The 18,923-nt window shown below is 38.4% G+C and overlaps 1 protein-coding gene across 1 annotated transcript; it reads right to left on the bottom strand.

Moving 5' to 3' along the window:
• Positions 1–847: 847 nt before the first annotated feature.
• On the bottom strand, positions 848–17,554 carry LRRC72 (leucine rich repeat containing 72). The gene is made up of 9 exons (XM_071561248.1): positions 17,545–17,554; positions 16,797–16,905; positions 13,441–13,510; positions 11,149–11,230; positions 9,881–9,994; positions 5,610–5,699; positions 3,516–3,680; positions 2,271–2,298; positions 848–1,013 (listed from the first exon to the last, which is right to left on the bottom strand). Exons 1-9 carry the CDS (start codon positions 17,552–17,554, stop codon positions 848–850), a joined length of 834 nt encoding a protein of 277 aa, XP_071417349.1.
• Between the last annotated feature and the right edge of the window lie 1,369 nt (positions 17,555–18,923).

Here is an 18,923-nt window from a genome sequence, read left to right as displayed (position 1 = left end):
GTCTGTGGTAACTCAGGAGAGAAGGACAGAACTCAGAAGACAAGTCACAGGCTGAAGAAGACCTTTGATATGCTAACAGGCATCACTGACTTTAAGCCTTTGGCAAAATAGAGGAATAAATATGCGAGGAAATGTATTATTTTCCATCTGTATACACACTTTCCACTGGCTTCCTTAGTGCTAACAGGTTTAGAAGCCAGAAATGACAGGTGTGCTGCAGCACTGTGTGACCCACGTGGTTATAAAAGAGAATGTTAAACCAGTCCATCAGTGTTGGGGCAGTGCCCTGGGCCAGACCTGTCTCTCCAGAATGACCAGTGAGCACAGGCTGCACCCTGGGAGAGTATCAGCAGCCACAGACAGGAGACAGATACCAGTATGCTTAAGAGATCATGGATCCCCTATATTGGAACCAAATGAGTATCCTGATATAACTGACTTTCCAGCACATTCATGCAGCATGCAAATTAGCAAACTGATACTTTAATCCCTCTCAGAAATGATAAAAGGTTAATGATTGCTTTGTTAATGATGAAGAAAATTACTGCTAGAGAACAGAGTAAGTTGTAATTCTCCAGCAGAAACTATGAGAAATGAAAGTATTTATCCTTAGTTTCTTAAAAATTAGCATGCTGTTTAACTTTCTGATAACAAAAATATGGTAAGAATTGCATTTCAAGCAACTTTTATCATAATATTGACATTATCATTTCTTATCATAATTTCTTCAATATTTTACATATGATAAATGTTACACTTTTTTCCTGGAAATTCATTTAATTACATGCATGTTGTCAGGTACTTGTTTTACAGAGAGAAATTAGTCTTTTCTTAAGGAAGAAAGGACTCATCTGAATTGGACTGTCAGCTTCTCAGGAGGCTCTTCTGCTTTGTTTTGAAGCCGTCTTTCTTGACAGGTGGCTACCTTGTTCCAGTCCACAAAGGAAAATTCTGATAGAGATCTTGTCACTGCCCGTACTAAAACTGCATCTTCAGGGTTCTCAAATGGTACTCTGCAAAAAGAACACACCAAATGTCCATTATCTGAATGTTTCCAAACTACTTTGGAACTAATTTACAACACTCAGTGTAGAAAGTAAAGTTGGTGGTCATGATGACACTAATACTGAGGATTTGACAACTTTCAATTTTCAGAAGGTTTTCTTCTTTTGCCAAATTTCAGAAAGTGAAACAAAATGAGAAAAGGTCAGAATCACAGGATTCTAATGGGGAAAAATCAGTTATAAATTATTTAAATTACATTTATTGTAGTTCTTAAAATAATATTTTTCAATTCCATCTCCCCTCCAAATTATAATTGGATACTTTTAATGCTCTGATTCAGTGGACATGATTCAAGCAATTTGATACCAATTAATGCAAATGCACATTTATTTTGCTGTGGGTCTTTTAACTAGTCCTTGGTCAAATCTCCGTGCTCCAAGCTCTGAATCCAGAACACTGAGAGCTTGTGTTGTTCACGTGTCCTGCCACAGCTGCAGCTCATCAGGCTGGATGAGAAAAGTGGGAGATCTGCATCAATGCAGGACTGACAGGGACTTCATGTTAGAAAAAGCTTCCACCTCTGATACAATATTAAAAGTTTATCTTGTAAGAACTTACTTCTTAGACATGTACCTGTAGTAACACACACCTAAATATGAACTACAGGGCTATCTCCACTGAGTTTAATGCACTTTGTCACGAAAAGGCTCCTTTGCAAAGCCTCAGAATTTGCATAAATAAGACTTGAGGAAGCCATACATCCATTCTATCAATGGGGACAGCTAACTCCACTGAAAGCAGGTAAGAATGAATTTTTCAACATAAATTAGCTTGATTTTAAACAGCTACTGTCAAAGGATACCATCATAAGTAGGGTTTTATTATTTCCTTTAACAAAGCAATCAGGAGAATATTTCCTGGACCATAATATAGAACAGATAATCTGATGCTCTAATACTAAGAGCATGTTTTTTTCTAGTGATCAGTATTTGTTTGATCTTACAAATACATGGCAATTGTATATACCCATTTCCAAATGTGGAATACCTTTCAATAGTAACTTTCGGACAGCAGGGGGTGGGTTGTCTCATCAGAATAGGACCGAGTTGCAACTATATTGAATACAATGGCCTGAATTTTTTCACAAAAGCTTATTTTTACTGGATGTTTTCTCTGGTTAGGGTATTTTTTTGGGAACAAGAAGCGGAAATTATGTAAATGCTTCAGAGATGCAAAAGGAAAAAAAAATCCAAAAAATTACTTACTTATTTGTGTTCTTTCCAAATTCACAACCTATAACAAAAATTTCCAAATAAGACTTTAATAGCTGTACAGCAGTTTCAGTAGTTGAGGATTACCATTCTGATCCTAAGTTGCTCATTTCAATTAACTAAAAACTAGCATATTACTTGAAATGTTTAAGATCATATTTCATTAGATTACTGTGGAAAGAAGTACCTGTTGTGGGTTTTTTTAAGTTTGTGTAGTTTTTGTATTTTATTTCCCATAGACATATATTTACAGACCTTTTTTTCTTTCACGGAAAATGATGCCACTGTCTCTATAAGTGAATGATTGAATAGTAGAGACAGACAACTGTACACCTATTTTGATAATCATCACCAAAACAAATAAATATTATTAAACTATCCTCCTCCTAACCACTCCAAAATTACTGTGAAATAAACTGCTTTCAACTCTACTATTGTGATACATACATTTAAAAAACTTGCAGATATTTTATTACTTACCAAAGTTCGTCTACACTACTGTTTAAAATGCTAAAATTTCAGTCATCTATGCACAATTTCATAGTTTTCTTATTCTTAAAACATCAAAAAAGCAGCCAAGATTGTGTGGGATTCCAAGGTTTGCTCTGGATTGTGATACAGTACAAGTCACAAGGTTCCAGGTGGTATTCACCTGCTTTCCTGTGCCAGGATCATGCTGTCTTCAAGATCAGAATGTTTTCAGAACGCTAAAAATTGCCCTATATGATAAGACATCATTAAAATATTCTTACCTTTGAATCATAATAAAGAATCTTCTTATAAAACTAGGCACAATATGTAAAATTCAAAACACTAGAAAGTGCTTTCGTTGAGACATTATTTTATAAAAGCACTAGAGGGCAACAAAACTCTATGATGCTGTCTCTGCTGGAGACTTGGCCTAGAAGTGTATTGAGATGTTTCAAATTAAATAAAAGTAAAACCAAACACTCACAAGACCTATGTTGGAAAAAAAAAATTTGTTTGTTCAGCTATCTTTACAGGTAATTCTGTAACTATGGGGAGTGACTAGAACTTACTTTCCACAATACTGTCAGTGGAAGGATTCATTTGTTGCCTGTTGCTGTTACTACTACTTTATGAAATGATTTGGTTGAGTTTCTGACGCATTTATATTTTATTTATATTTATTAAAATAACTTTTCAGATGCATGAAAAAAGTGTTTCTAATTCAAATGACCTAAAAATGAATGCTTTTCCTTCTATTATTATAAATACCTGAAGGCATTATCAGTCCTCTGGCTGGTTGAGTGCATTTGTTGGATCCCTCTGGAATCCCGAGGGGTGTATTTACTCTCTTCCCAAAAGCAATTGACTGCATGAGCAGAGACCTTTCAGGGTTGTAAAGATGAAGTGCTGATTCCCTTTCTCTTTGTGTAACTACTGTTAAGGGGATATAAAAAAAACCAAAATTACCAATTGAAAAGGCAGCATGCAAAAGGTGATTCACTCTTTTTCTGTGCAGAGTTTTGTACCAATAGCAGTGTAAGTTACATAATTTCACAACAATTCAAAATGGAAGCATGGAGTGATAGTTTTGAAGGCTTTATGGTAAAGCCCTGTAAAACAAATTATTTTCTTTTGAGTGCAGTAGGATCACAAGTTTTAAACCAAGAAACTAAAAAGTAAGTCTTTTCGTACTGCTTAAATGAGATCTGTTGCAGAAGTCAGTAAAGATTTGTAAGTTTCTTTATGAAGAGCAAAACCAAATCCTGGTTTGAGGCCACTTAATTCCCACTGGTCAATTACAGAGAAAATCTAGGAGTGCAATCAAGAAAAAAGCTTGAAATTTTCCTGTTTTGCAATTTAATTAAAAATTACTTTAAATTTTAAACACATATTTTGAGGCTGTTAAATCAAATTGTGGATTATAACTTCAATTACATGAACTTTATACTAATCCAGTACTTCAGCTCTGAGACAGAAGTGAGCTAAAGTTTAGAACAAGTAACTGGCAGAAGCATTTTGAATTCAGGGAAGTTTTGGAGTCATGGTGTCTAGGGGACCCATTAGGAAGGAACTGCAATAGTCATGCCTGAAGTGCAAGCACATCTTGTGTAAAGGTGAGAGCCAGGACTATGCTGTGGAAATGTTCCACAGATGGTGAAAAAGCTTTGTAATGTCAGAGAAATAGTTCACCAAATAGGAAGTCGAGGATACAGCTTGATACAAATAATTGCAAGTCTTAATCCAGGACTGATTACACTAGAACTGTATTTAGGAGATTAAGTCCAGGACGTTTTACAGAAGTGTTCCTAGACATGTAAATGCAACACATATTTTTCAGTGTCAGTCATCGCTCCCCAGTCACGAGTGATCATTATTAGCACAGTCTGACAGACATGTCAAGCACAGCTGTAACACAAGACCAAATACTGGAGACTGGAGGTAGCAGTGCAAAATTACTGTAGGCAAATGGCCGTGTGGTCAGATCCAGCAGTTCCTCATCAACCCTTGGCACAGGCTGTGGCCCATCCACCAGCTTTCCTTCATGACAGAGCTGCAATCTCCCAGCACCTGCAGATGTCCTGCATCTGCCTTGCTCAAGTCTTACGTCTTGATTGTCTCAGAGACTGGGAACAGGTTTTCAAGAGGGCACTGTTTTTCCTTGCTACTTTCTTATAAGCTAGAGCTGGGACAAGAATCAACCCCTTTCTCAGTGCTCTCTAGTAATTTCCAGTCCTCCTGCCAATCACATGGCTTTCCAACCACCAGAGACAAAAATCACCACAGTTGATTTTCAGGTTTTGTTGTGACATGTATGGATTCACTGATTCAACATCTGGCTATTGTTAAGACAATTTTTTTTCTGTAGAATTTACAATAGACAAGCTGTGAAAGAGCTCTTGGTGATTTATGAATATTTATATTTTAAAGCCTGGTCTGCATCTACCTCATAAAGAAATGTGCATATTCATATTTAAACTGTAGAGAAACATGTAGATAGCTGAAGATATTATCCATACCTAAGTAAATATACTCACCCAGGTGATTATACCAGTCTGAATGCACAACTGCAGGTACATGTTTCTAAGCACAGGCTTTATGTGTCTTACCCAAACAGACCAAGATACAAGAAAAGCATGCACAATTTAAAGACAGAAATCAAAAGCAGTTGAGTAAGTAAACTCTACTTACTTGACAAATCTTGCAAAAAATGGGTATCTGCTCATTAGATCTTTTACTATATCAACAAATTATGTAAAAGAACTTTACAAGGCAAGATAATTTCACCTGTGTTTCCAAACTGATTAAAAATTAAAATCAAAAGCAACTGTCTGCGTTTTGTGAGAAGAGGAAAGCAATCCTTACACTTCCTATCAAGGAGCTGAACTGAAGGAAGGAAGTATATCACATAAAGTCGGTAATCTGGATCATGTACCAGAGGGTTTTGGAATAGGTCTGCAAAAGGTATACAGAAAAAACAAATAACATTACAAAAAACCAAACTCAGCAATGGAAGAACAACTTTGCACGGCAGGAAAATTAAAGATCACTAGGAACCAAAGATTTTTTACAAAACATTATCGAATTCAATTTGTTCTTACGATGGATAAACAAAGCACAGTCTCTTTACACACATGAAATTGCTCAACTAAACATGGACTTCTGGAATTGGCTTATTGCAGAGTATGCAAAACACTACAGGCAAGAACTGAGTAAAGGTGTCATTGTGCACTCCAAACCTTTGAGGTTTTTTGTATTTTTTAAGATGTATAGAAAAACCCGCTAGGTGCTTGGCTTTGATTTTCTTGCGTATTGTTAGGTGAGGACTATTTTAAATAACAGTGGTCTTTTAGGTGTGACAGCTTAAAGGTAGGACGTAAAATTTGTAGGGGAAGTGAGTTATTGAAACCAGATGAGCTTTAGGACACCTAAGGGTTTTTTTCAGAGCTGATATAAACACAATATAAAATGTAAATACCCAGTCTTGTGATGTTTTCGTAATGATGAGTTTGAAAATGGAAGAAACTTAAGAGTAAAATGTTTAATGGATCTAAGTTGCTGAGAACTGGGGTCCCCACTAGCTTTCCTTGAGCTCCAAAAGACCATTAGTGACTTGACTAGAATGCCTATATTTGGGCTCACAATACCTGTAATAACCAAATATTTGCAATAGAGACAGGTATCAATCGTGAGCTGCTGCTTTGCCAAATGTGGAAACTTTGCCTAGCTGACAAGTCAAATCAGTTTATTTCATGAGTGATATCTAAGCTGGATCAAAATAGAAACTGTCTCATTCCCAGATCTGCTAACAAATAAACAATGAAACAAACAAGTGTTGTTGGGTGAGGCTTTATTCTAAATGAAAGACATGACAATGCTATTTTTCTCCTTAAAAAAACACTGTTCTTCTAAAACAGAAAAAGTAATCAGGAGACGGCCACCTTGAGATCAGAGCAGAGAAAAAAACCCTAAATTAATAATTCAGACAACTTCTGCTACATGGATCTGTTTTTCTCTTTTTGAGGGAGGCTGTGGCTACTATTCACTCTAGGGTAAAAAAATCCTGTTACATGTAATTTTAGCAGTTAGAGGGGGAAAGATGGTATTACAGAAGCAAGTAAGAGACAGTAGAAGAAGAAAAAGTCTGAAAATATATATACACAGATTTCTAAACCACAAGACACCATTTCATGTTCTTCAGGACAAGTATGACTGCCAAAGAGGGCTCAGTGCTTGATGCGATACAGCAGTTCTTTGGAAGGTGCAGTAAGGCTGGAATGGGCATTTGGAACTTCTGCACAGAAAACACCTGCTCATGTGTCCAGAGGAACTTAAAATATTTTTCTTCTTTAAAGAATTTTTAAAAATCACTGACGTAGAAACCCACAAGGTGGCAGCAAAAGAAAGTTCCATTTTTACTGAACAAAGCAGTATATAGCTCTTTTTTTTCCAGAAAGTGTTAATCAGAATTAATATAATGCATATATCTGATAAGTCTCTCCTTGAGTCAAGAAAACATGCAAAAGCATTCTAGAGAAAAAATGTTTCAGAAAGATCTCTAAATTAGGTATGTTTGGTCATGGAATGAAATAAAGATTCAAAAGAGATTTTTCCAAGGCACAAACTGGTGCTGATACTAAGCACTTGTGAATCTGAATGGTACATGGAGCAGGTCCCTCCTCATCAACACTGATTTGTAGGTTTGTTTTAGAGAATGTGAATTTTTTTAGTGCTTATTTTTACAATAAATCCAACCATTGTACAGATCAAGATGGTCTTGTTTTACAAAACATCTGGGATCAATTTCTGGCTCAGTTATCTACTTTCTTGTCTAGGTCATGCAGTTTTACTTCTACAAATTAGGGATAATGCTTTCTTCCTCCACAGTTTTGTCTGTTTTCTCTATTTGGAGTACAGGAAAACAGCGTGCCTATGCCACATGGGGCAGAAATACAGTGAAGAACAGAGATTTCTGAGGTCTAGCAGCAGGATGTTATCAACTGAGGACAATAAATCAGTTGAGACAATTTGCAGAGTACGTAACAAAAATCTTGGATTCCAAAAGGGAGATGTGAGCACAAGGTGAGCCCATAAAGAAACCCTCTGTGTCTCCCAAAAGGCTGCAGTTGTGAGCAACACATGCAGTAAATCTTTCAGTGCTGAGTGTCTTCCCTAAAGGCCTGGTGAAGGATGGTGTTATGCTACACATCCAGTGCAGGGCAGTGGCTAAAGATCACAAGAGAGCCTTCAAGAAGAGGAATGCAATATTTTGGCATCTGGATGCTACTCCTGAAGTAACAATAATAATGTGTTTTAATAGTTCTGTTGTCCCCAAGAGCTACAAAATAATAAAACGTTAAGCATCCAGGAGCTCTGTTGAAGGCAGCAAATGTTTTTTTTAAATCAGATTGTCTGGTAATAAAAAATGATCTACCTCATAACAGTGAGAACTGTCACTGGTTTTGTTTTATAAAAATGAGTTATGGGCATAGCCCTTTTCAAAGCTACATAGTGCAAATTTAGCACCCATTTCATATTTCTTAATAATGCAAGGAGGCATATAAATGACACAGTAATATGATATGATATACAGGATATTATTTTTATGATTTATTTTGTTTATTTGCTGATGTAATTTACGTAAATATGACATTGTATTTTATTAAAACAATGGAGTCCTGGTAATTTGAGAACCCATTATTTTGAAATCTCCTTGAAACAAACACCTTTACAGTTTTTTCATGACTGCAAAGGTCAAGGAGGAACTACTTTAATGGTAATGTTATTAAGCTTCTTCCACTGATTACTTTTGTAGAAATCATTCAGCTGAAGAACAATTTTTTTTAGTTAGGGTAGATTGATATATATATTGTTTGACTGTTCTTTCAAACGTTTCCTTTTCTATGGTGGTGGCCTGTCCAATTTGCTCCCAATTTTCACTATGCCTTTGTGACTGCCATTCATAATAACTCAGCAGCACTTTCTTTAACTGTCTGCTCTGTATTCCCCACAAATGGTTGAAAGAAGTACAGTAAAATTCCTGTGCCTGTTGAAGCTCCTTATTTATTTGTAGGGTTAACATTAAATTCAAGTGACTGAACCCTTCATACATAGGATGTCTGTCCAGACTTTGCCTAATCATTTCAAACAACTGCATTCTTAAATGGACTGTTTTTTCTGTCTTCATGTAATGAAAAAAAATACAATAACTTGGCTGACATATTTCTAAATACTTGATTTGTTTTTTTAGTTTTGGCCCAGTGTCAAGCTCAATTAAAAGTGTGCTTTTTAAGTCATATTTTCCTTTCCTACAATCAGACATTCAGTTTTCTGAATGCTTAAGGAGGTGTTACAGTCTGATGATATTCACCTCCTTAACCATGTCACTCAGGCATGAAACTTGTTTCCTGTTTTCTCCAAGTACTGGCATCTGTCAGGACCTCTGTTGACATTCCTTTAGGAACTAGGGAAAACACTGCTTATATTTTCACTTTCGGTATCTTAGTGACATATAAGCCTACTTCCCCTGGTCTTCACTTCTTACCCTGTAACTTAGTGGCGCCAACACTGTCTTATGTAACCTAATCTGAAATTTCAGATTCAGTGCCATTTTCATTTCCAGCCGGTGTATGGGAAAATATCCTACTTAACAGATACTGTTGTGAAGAATACCTAAGTATACTTATTCTTAGCTTCTAGAAATCTGCAGTCTGCCAAAGAGATGCAGAAAGGGAACAGAATTAATGAGGCAGGAATTTGGGTTCTATAACCTATCCCTCACACTCTCAGCAGCGATAACACCCATTTTTCAACTCTGCCTCTGTGGTAATCTCACTGGACTCCCACATTCCCTTTCAAAGGAGCAGCAGTAAATTGCCTTGACACCCACCAAGATATTCATCCAGGATACTGGCTAGCCAGCAGCCAAAAAGAGTTAACTTCTGAACTCACTTAGCAGGTTTTTTATCTCAGTTAAGGTAGTCTGTGGAATTTTCAGGTCTTAGAGATTGCTGTCTCCTGTCAGATTTGGTTGAAATTCATAATTATATTCAAAGCTATTGGCAAATGATATGGAAAGCGACAAGAAACTAAAAAGCTACTACTTGCTGTTCTGCAAAATAAAAATAAGGGATTACTTAGAGTATGCAAGCTTATCATTCCTTTCAATTCCTTCACTGTTTTTCCAAGTTTTTTTAACTTGTTGTTGTGAAGAAACAGAATCTGTAATGAACATAAGTGTTTCAGAACACCTGAAATAAAATGAAAAACAACAATTAATTCTCATTGCAACAGATTGCTTTCATTAGATAATTATTTTGTTATTCTGCACATTGAATTTGATATTTTAATTATCCATCTATGCCTGCCTTTTGGTAACACATAGCATGACATATTAATTAAAAAAAACAACTAGAGCTATCCAATAGCCCTTTCATCTTCATTTTTCAATCCAGTTCTTTACATTTCCTTACATTACCCTTGCATCAACAGATCAGCATCAACAGCAACCTCTCTTTCTCCTTCCTTCTTTCCTGCTATATCCCAGTAATCCTTGATTCACTTCCTTTTACCATGACCTTATACTACCTTTGCCTCACGAACAATACATAGTGAATTCTTTAGAAAATATTTGCATTTCATATAATTATTTAAAAGTAAGTATTTAAAAGTTATAACAAAATATTTTTTGGCTGTCCCAGGCTATGTGTTCACATCATTACACCACATCAGGACTGGATATCTCATTTTGCAAATTCTATACAATATTTCCTACCCACATTTCCCTATAAATGATACCCTTCTCTTTAACCATATTTTGTTATCATCCGTATTGTCTTTTTTACTCATGTTTATGTCTTTCAAAGATTAATTTTTCTCAGAATCTCACAGAAACTAATCAACATAATTTCTCATCCCAGCACTTTATAGGGACAGAGAAAAATAAAGCATTAACATTTAAAATGTATAAGATAGACAGAAATTTATTATGCTTTGGACTCTTTATTCACAAATTCACCAGTCTGATACAGCCACTTTCATCTACAAGACCAGGAAAAACTCATATTTTGCAATAAAAAAGTTTGGCAGTAACTTTGCAAAATACTTCTGATTATAAATTCTCAATATGAAGTATGTGCATGTAAGACCAAAAATATGTTACAATTGCAGGACATAAAGTGAGCGACATTTCATCCCTTAGACCAGGGTAAACATGTCACCTTATTGCCACTCAGGTATGCTGGAACAATCAAATATCTAATAATTAACATTTCTTGTTATACATACATAGCAGCTTTCAACCAGTAAGTTACTTGCTGTGCCAGGTTTTATAAATTCTAATGCCAATACACAGAAAAGAAAGTATAGGCCTCTGCTCAATAATCCAAAAAGGCAATATTGGTACCTGATATATCTGTCAGTTCATTATTGTTGAGATAGAGTTCAGTCAAGCAGTAGTTTTTGATCAAGAAAGTTAAATCTTGTATCTGAAATTAGAGTTAGGCAAACTATTATATGTCAGTCAATGTAATGTTGGAGAATTATAAACATGGTGTCTTGAAAACTGCATAACTATCAGCAGTTTCTTCTATTTCTGTTTAAGACTCTTGGTTTAAGGATTCTCATGATAGCTGAACCTTCATTCAGTGTTAGTTAGAGAATGTCCTTGAATTGTGCCAGTGACTCTAAAACAAACTGTGCTTTGCTCTGTGCATTGACTGTACCTGAAAGCAAGAAGGAAGAACATAAGGCAGAGGTTTTTCCACTCACTTGTACAATGGTGTTTTCCCATCTTTGACAAGTTTAATTTTTAGGGTCACCTGAAATTTACTTTTTTGTGATAAAACTTTTGAGTATAGAAACTTATACTCCATTAGAGCATTTAAGTGAAACTTTTCCTAAGAAAAGACGGTGAGTGGCTTCTCCACAAAAGTTATATAGAATATCAGAAAAATGCTCTTTATTAATACTTAGGTAAGAAACTCAGATCTGGGCAAAAATCAGATTGATTTATCTTTTTTGGTCAGCAAGGTTAGTCCTGCTTAGTCATCAGGCCAATTTCTTCTTATTCTTTATCCTCCTTTAGAGATACAAGCAAAACCCTTTTTATACCTATGTTCAATCTTCTAATGTATCTATATGTTTGCTTTTTTTGAAAATAGGTGGATAACCACAGATCTTTTGATGAAGTTGAGGTAAGATTCCATATAATTGATGTTAGCCCGGGGCAGCAGATATACATACGCTCCAAAGAGACACAGAATATAGATTTATTTTTCATGCTGCTCACAGATCTACTTATTTACCTGAGCAAGGAATTCTGGTGTTCTAAGAACTTGAGCTCACTGAAGAAGTCATGTAAACTACTGTACAGTAAGATATTTAAAAGCAGGTTAAACTTCTTGGGGTTTTATTATTTTTCTTGCTTTTCAGTTACCACTGGCTAATGATAAAGGTTTGGATACAATTCAGCCATTTAATAATGGTTGGCTATGCATATGGAAATTTAGTATGGCAAGGCTTTGCAAATGAAGATTTAGGAAGGGCTCTCCCCACATGGGTGTGTCCTTCGAGCCTGTGCAGCGGATATTTTAGGTGAGGCACAGCGTGCGCAGAACTGGCACTCCTGAGGTTCATCTGCCACAGACGAGAGAGCTTGGACGGTGACAGTGAAGTCCTCAGGACTAGAACCTACAGCCCCCGGTATTGCCAGGAGGTCTTCCATCCAAGTACTAACCGGGGCTGACCCTGCTTGGCTTCCGAGATCTGATGGAATTGGGTGTCAGGGTGGCACTTAACTGCCCTATATGGAGATTTATAAATCAGATAATACTACTGTCAAGTAGATGATTTTGTGTGAGATACAATGTGCTTACAATTGGCTGGAAATTGTACTGTCTGGAGATTTTGACAGAGCGTTGTCTTAAAACCCATACAGGATATAATAAATACTATAATCTGGATATGCCCAGATAAAGAAAGTAAGGCACGTGGTTTGTGTAACTGATTTAGGGCCACACACTGCATTGGAAACAAGAGAAATTCATGTGGTCCCACTCTGACCACTTGCCTGGAAATCTCTTAAATCCAACAAGTTTAGGTGGCACAACAGCCTGTGTAACAGCAGCAGATCCCCATCATCCCTAGCATTGCAGTGCTGCTTACCGTGCACAGGGAGCAGCTCATTTCAAAGAGTTTTATGTCACCCTTGTGTGCATGGGGGCAAAAAGGAGTCTCACCTCAACCACTATCCTGCCAGGAAATAAACTGCATTTCTGCAAGTGCACAAAAAAAGGGCTGCGCGTTTCCTGCAGTCCCCTCCTGTCCTACAGCCACATCACCCCTTGGGCTCTGGCCCGAGTTGCCCACTCTGCTGGGCAGGGCACACCAGCTGCCCTGTGAACTGCTTTCTTTATGTGGCTAAGGAATTAGCACAAACGCTCAGCTTCTTGAATACACAAAATTTATGTCTGATGTGCATCTAAAGGAAAATGAATTAGCCTATACTCTGCAAGGTAAAAATAAATAAATATTATTTTCCTTAAATCTGTTACATTTGACAGTTAAATTTGCCTGGAAATTAAAAATAACTTATAAGCTTGACAATTACACAATACTTCTCATTAGAAAACATTACAAAATAATAATCACGGAGCATAGGTGAATTGTTCTGCTCTTTACATTAATATCTTATTACCTTATTGTTGTTAAGCCACAAGTACCTTAACCTATGAAACTGTGAGAGACTTGGGATACTTCTTAGTCCTCTGGTGGAAGAAAATGAAAAGAGTAGCAAATTTCTTAACATTATTAGTGCTCAATAATTTTATAAATAGTTTAAATTTTTATAAATCATATTATACAAGAAATAAAAAGGCACACTCCTTAGAAACTGTAGCCGAGAAAGACACAAAGAACAAGATGGCAGAGACAATGTAAGCATTCTACACACCTGAAAGCAAAACAAGACAGCAGATGGTAAAGAAATGCAACAAAATAAGTAACTAATTGTTTTTCCATAACAGCATTTCTTTTCTAGAGGAGTCAGAGTCCCACGAACTCTGCACTTTGTAGAAATCCTACTCAGAACACAGGAGTAGAAATTTGGCACGCTGGAGACACACACCTGAAAGGAAAATTGCTTTGAAGGTGCAGTGGGGATTGTCCAGCCAGTGCCAGGGAAACCAACAGAGCCAGACATCAAGCACATCAATGCACATTTCTTGTTATTTTTCATATTAGTGCATATTGCAAAATCTTTTGCCCTTTTTTCCACTCCTCTCTTGTTCTCATATAAATTTAGTATATCCACAGAGGCAGAAACTATCTCACATGTGCCAGTAGGGTTTTTTTGTTTAATTGTATATCTAGCACTTTGAGCTTGCTAGTGTTCTACAAATAACAAATTACAGGGAATATTGCTGAGCTGCTCAGTAATTTTCACTAATTGCTCCTCTTTATTTTTCATTGCTTTAAATAAATATTCTTGATTTCCACTAGAATAATTATAGATGACCTTTATTTGACAAATTTTAATTGACATAATAAAATTTTCCTTGTGGATTTTAATGTGTTCCAAGAACAGGCCGTGTTTCAGAAAAAAACTAACAGGATTGATAAAAATTAACCTCACATCTCAGCCTAAAATCATGTTTGTTTTCCAACTGTGAAGCCTAGTCTCTAGTTTCTCATGTTGGTTTTTTTCTTTTATTTTCAACACACCGTCCAGGTACAGACAGAGGGAGGTGCTGAGGTGTTGTACTTTTATTCTCCTGTATTTCTGAAAGTCAGATTATCCCATGCTGTTCCTTCATTAAAACCTTTATTTGGCCTCCTCAGATAATCCATAAAAACTAACTTTGCAAATACATACATATGTGTGTATTGTCACAAGTAACCAGAAAAGACATTACTGCAAGTGTTTCAGACAGGCAGATGACTGTTGACAGGACATACAGAGGTCTTACAGAGCTACTTCTAATTCTCTTGTACACACCTGAACTATTTTTCAGGTAGCAAAGTCAAAATTTCCTCATATTCTTTGTCACTGCCATTCTATACCTAGTTTACAGGTTTACATTTAATTGGCTTTACTCCCTGTCTAGTTACAGCCTCATCCCGACAATTTCCAAGCCTTGATCTGTTTGGGGTTTTTTTTTGCCTAGTATTTAAGGCATTTAATTTGCCCCAGGTAGAGCTTAATTCCTCTAACATTTTGAAAGCGCCTGTCCCTTTCTAGATGCCTTCCAGACTTTGTATGTCTTTTATAAACTGATCCTTTTTGGCCTGCAGCACTCATTTTCTACCTACTGCTAAGTTAATCAGTTTTCCTAGGATGACAGCTTTCAGTATCCAAATGTACATTGTTTCATGTCCCTTTAATAGTAGCATTTTAAAAATATAAACCCATTCCCTCTTATTTGATTGACTTTAATTATTTTTTTTCATTTTCTTATTTCAGCCAGCAGAAAAAATATGTCAAACCGACAGTAGAGGAGGCATGATCTGAAATTGAGTTTGGCTGAGGTTCAAGTTTATATAAACTGGTATAGATTAAAAAGACTTCACTTCTAGCCAATCATCAAAGAAGGCATCTTGCATCATCTGTCTCAAAATGGTTTCATGGGAAGACAGATCACTTCTCTATCTGCCATCTAAACACCTCTTTATATTTATACCAAAAAGTATTCAAAGCCAGTGAAGGCATACATTCAAGCATTTAAAATCAGAAAATGTGCCTAATAAGACTGTATACACAGTCTTAATTCTCTTACACATATACATCATAGTAATTTTCTTATCTTGTTTAAAATATTTATATATGTATCTTGTATTTTTCTCATTATTTCAACTTCTCTAATTTTTATGCTTTCTTCTTTCTAAAATACATATTTTTTAAAAAAAGACAGTAACTCCATGTTTTATGTTTACTTTTTACAAAGCATCACATACTTTCCTGGTGTAATAAGGAGATGTGGTAAGGAACTTATACATACTAGTGGACATATTCAGATTTTCAATATCCCCTGATTTCCACCAAAAACAGGCTAGACAACACTGAAATTCCATAATTCTTTTTTTTTCTTTCATTCACTGGACCCAGGGACCTTGAAAACCTTGTCCCTGAATTATTAAACTACATTAGGATCCTATATATGATAGCAACCATACAAACAGTAAATGCAGTTGTGAGGCTGCAGACAGGTATGTAACACTTGGAATTATGCCCTGGCCAGAAATTCAAAGCACGCTTTCCAAAAACTTTGAAGTATGTCCTGTCATGCATCCATCCCTCTATGGTAGCCTCTCAGCATGTTCATACTACAACATACACCTCTATCAACCTAGATCACCCACAGGTTCACGAAAGCTTTGCCTTCCTTCACTTAGCATGGCTTCTTCTCCTCATCTGCCCTACATCTCAAGGTGTTTAATAAAGCTCCAAGAGATCAGTTCTGTGATCAGCACTGCCTGCCCAAAACAAGCATTCTTGTGCTTGTATTCACTTCATGTTGCCCTGCCCTCCCTTCAGTTCTTAACAGCAGAAATGCAGGCAATTTCAAAGGTGCTACCAATAAGTTTTGCTTTTGCAGTAACAGATTTCTTCAGGGAGGTCAGAAATTTGGCAGTCCTTAGACTGGGCAGGTCCTGTGTTTTTTTTCATTTACCTCCTTGATGTTCCTTCCACCCAGCCTTATGAGCCAGTTAGAACAGGCTGAGATTAGCCCATCAAGCCTCACTCTGCTCCCACGGTAGAAGTTAACGCACAACTCTGTGAACTCACAGACCCTGGAGCAACTCTGTGTTGCTGGAGACAGATAGTGTATCTAGGGTTGAGGCACTTAACTGCTTTACACTGAGCACAGCTCTGTTGTGTGTGTTACTGTACCTTCACCATTTCTTCATTCACATGTATGGACTAGGTAAAATAAGTTTTACTGGTATTTCTCATATAAATGATGTTAAGAGACACAGATAGCACTATGAAAGGTTACCATTTACTGTGTGCTCTACTTACAGTAAAAGTCAAAAGGAGAAACATATTTTACTTACTGTCTAGCCAGATACAATCCTACAACATCCCCTCTGCTCTTAAAGCCACAGATCTTCAGCTGGTTTTGTACTGCCTGACAGTATATAGTACATTTGTCAGTATAATATACTGCATCATTATGGATTCATTACCACATAAACAAATTCAATATGCACACCAAAATGAGTATATATATAAAAGCACCTTGCAAACTATAATATAGTCTAAGAGAGTGGGAGAGATTATCAGTCTCTATTTTAAAGTGATAAAAATATTTCATTGATTATGCTACACTTGCACTAATTTTCTTTTTCTGTGGAGAATCATAGTTGGTAGACATGAAAGTGAGAAAGTAATGTATATTGACTGGAGAATGGGCTTCTCACTAAGGTCAGCCAACCCAGTATCTGTGATAAATATGAAAACTGCTTACTTTGCAATACAGTTGCAACTTTATTGCATGCAACTTTACTATACGCACATGAGATCTTAGAATTACACATCCAGAAAACTCTGCTTGTACGTTAAACGTTGGAAAATATAAGATGCAATTTTGATTTTCAGAGTGTATTGTTGATATGTTGTAATTTGTACAAGCAATGAAAACCACTAAGATAAGAATTACGGGCTTCCTTTACTAGTGGTTGATGAAAACTAAAATGTGTATCCGAAAAAGTGGGTTTTCTACATGAACTATTAGGCCCAACATCAGTAAGATAATTTGTTTAAACCTCAAAACTTTACAAATATGGAATAGCTTGGAAGCACCAACAGGCATGTTGAGAGTGGCCTGTCTTGTCTGCACACCCCCTCCAGTGTGTTCTGGGCGCGTTGAACACACACAAAAGGACTCCCAAGCAGGGGGTGCCCGTGGCACTTGCTGGGCAGGGGCAGACTGGCCCCCTCGGGCCCGCACAAGCTCCTTCCACACGGCGCAGTGGGACGGGCCCGTCCGCTCAGGCTGCAGCTGTCAGGGAGGGGAAAATCTGGGAAAAATGGTCGTATTTTCCTTCTCCACGGGCAAAATCTGCCTACGGAACACCAAACGTTCTCTGGAGAAAAGAAGCTGCGCGACACCCCAGGTGTGCTGCTGCCTGTCCTCGGCACGGACGGACACACCGACGGCGGGTGTGGACGCGCCAGCGGGGAATGCACACCCGCTCCGGGCAGCAGAACTCCGGGGCTGCGCGCTCGACACTCAGGAAGGCTGTGCCCGACGATCTGTACTTTGCATACTGCGCTTTGTGAGACCTCCCCGCACTGGAGCCCTGGAGGGGCGCCCCGAGCTCTGCGCCACAGCCCCCGAGGCGGGGCCAAGGCCCCCGGAGCTCGGCTGTGGGCGCTCCGGGCTCTACCCACTGCCCGCATCGAGGGAACGGGCCGGGGGCGCTGCCGGGCAGGGGGCGGCCGCCAATGCGGGCGGGAGGCGGGGGAGCGGCGCGGCCGGGCGGGGCCAGGGACGGGAGGGGAAGGGAAGAGGAGACACCGCCCCGCTCACCTGCGCGGCGGGGGCCACAGGCGCCGCCATCGGGGAGCGTCCTGTGCGGGGCCGGGAGCGGGAGCTGAGGCCGGGGCAGCGCTGGGGGAACAGGGGGGACGGGGGCCCGGCACCGCACCCTGCGGTTTTAGGGTCACAATCGGCTGGTTGGAAAAGACCTCTGAGATCATCGAACCCAGTTTATAACCGAACACTACCATGTCAACGAGACCATGGCACTAAGTGCCACATCCAGTCTTTCCCTTAAAAAGGTCCAAAATGGTGACTCCAACGCCTCTCTGGGCAGTCCATTCCAATCTCTAATGATCCTTTCTGTGAAGAAATTCTTTCTAATGTCCAACCTAAATCTCCCTGGCACGGCGTAAGATTGCCTTTCCGTCCCGTCACTGGTTGCCTGGGAGCAGAACGCGCCCGGCCCTGGATGGCGCTCCCGTCGGGCCGGGCCGGAGGGGGATGAGGGTCCGCTGCGCCTCGCTCTCTCCAGGCGACCATCCCAGCTCCCTCGGCCGCTCCAAGCAGGACACGTGCTCCAGAGCTTCCCCCAGTTTCACTGTGCTTTTCCGGACACGCTCCAGCACCTCAGTGCCCTTCCTGAGCTGAGGGGCCCAGAGCTGGGCACACTGAAATGGTGTAAGGCCGAAAGGGGACC

Source organism: Pithys albifrons, chromosome 7 (genome assembly GCF_047495875.1).
Source record: "Pithys albifrons albifrons isolate INPA30051 chromosome 7, PitAlb_v1, whole genome shotgun sequence".
Lineage (NCBI taxonomy): Eukaryota > Metazoa > Chordata > Aves > Passeriformes > Thamnophilidae > Pithys > Pithys albifrons.
The sequence above is the reverse complement of the archived record's forward strand: the minus strand, read 5'-3'. Positions and strand labels throughout refer to the sequence as shown.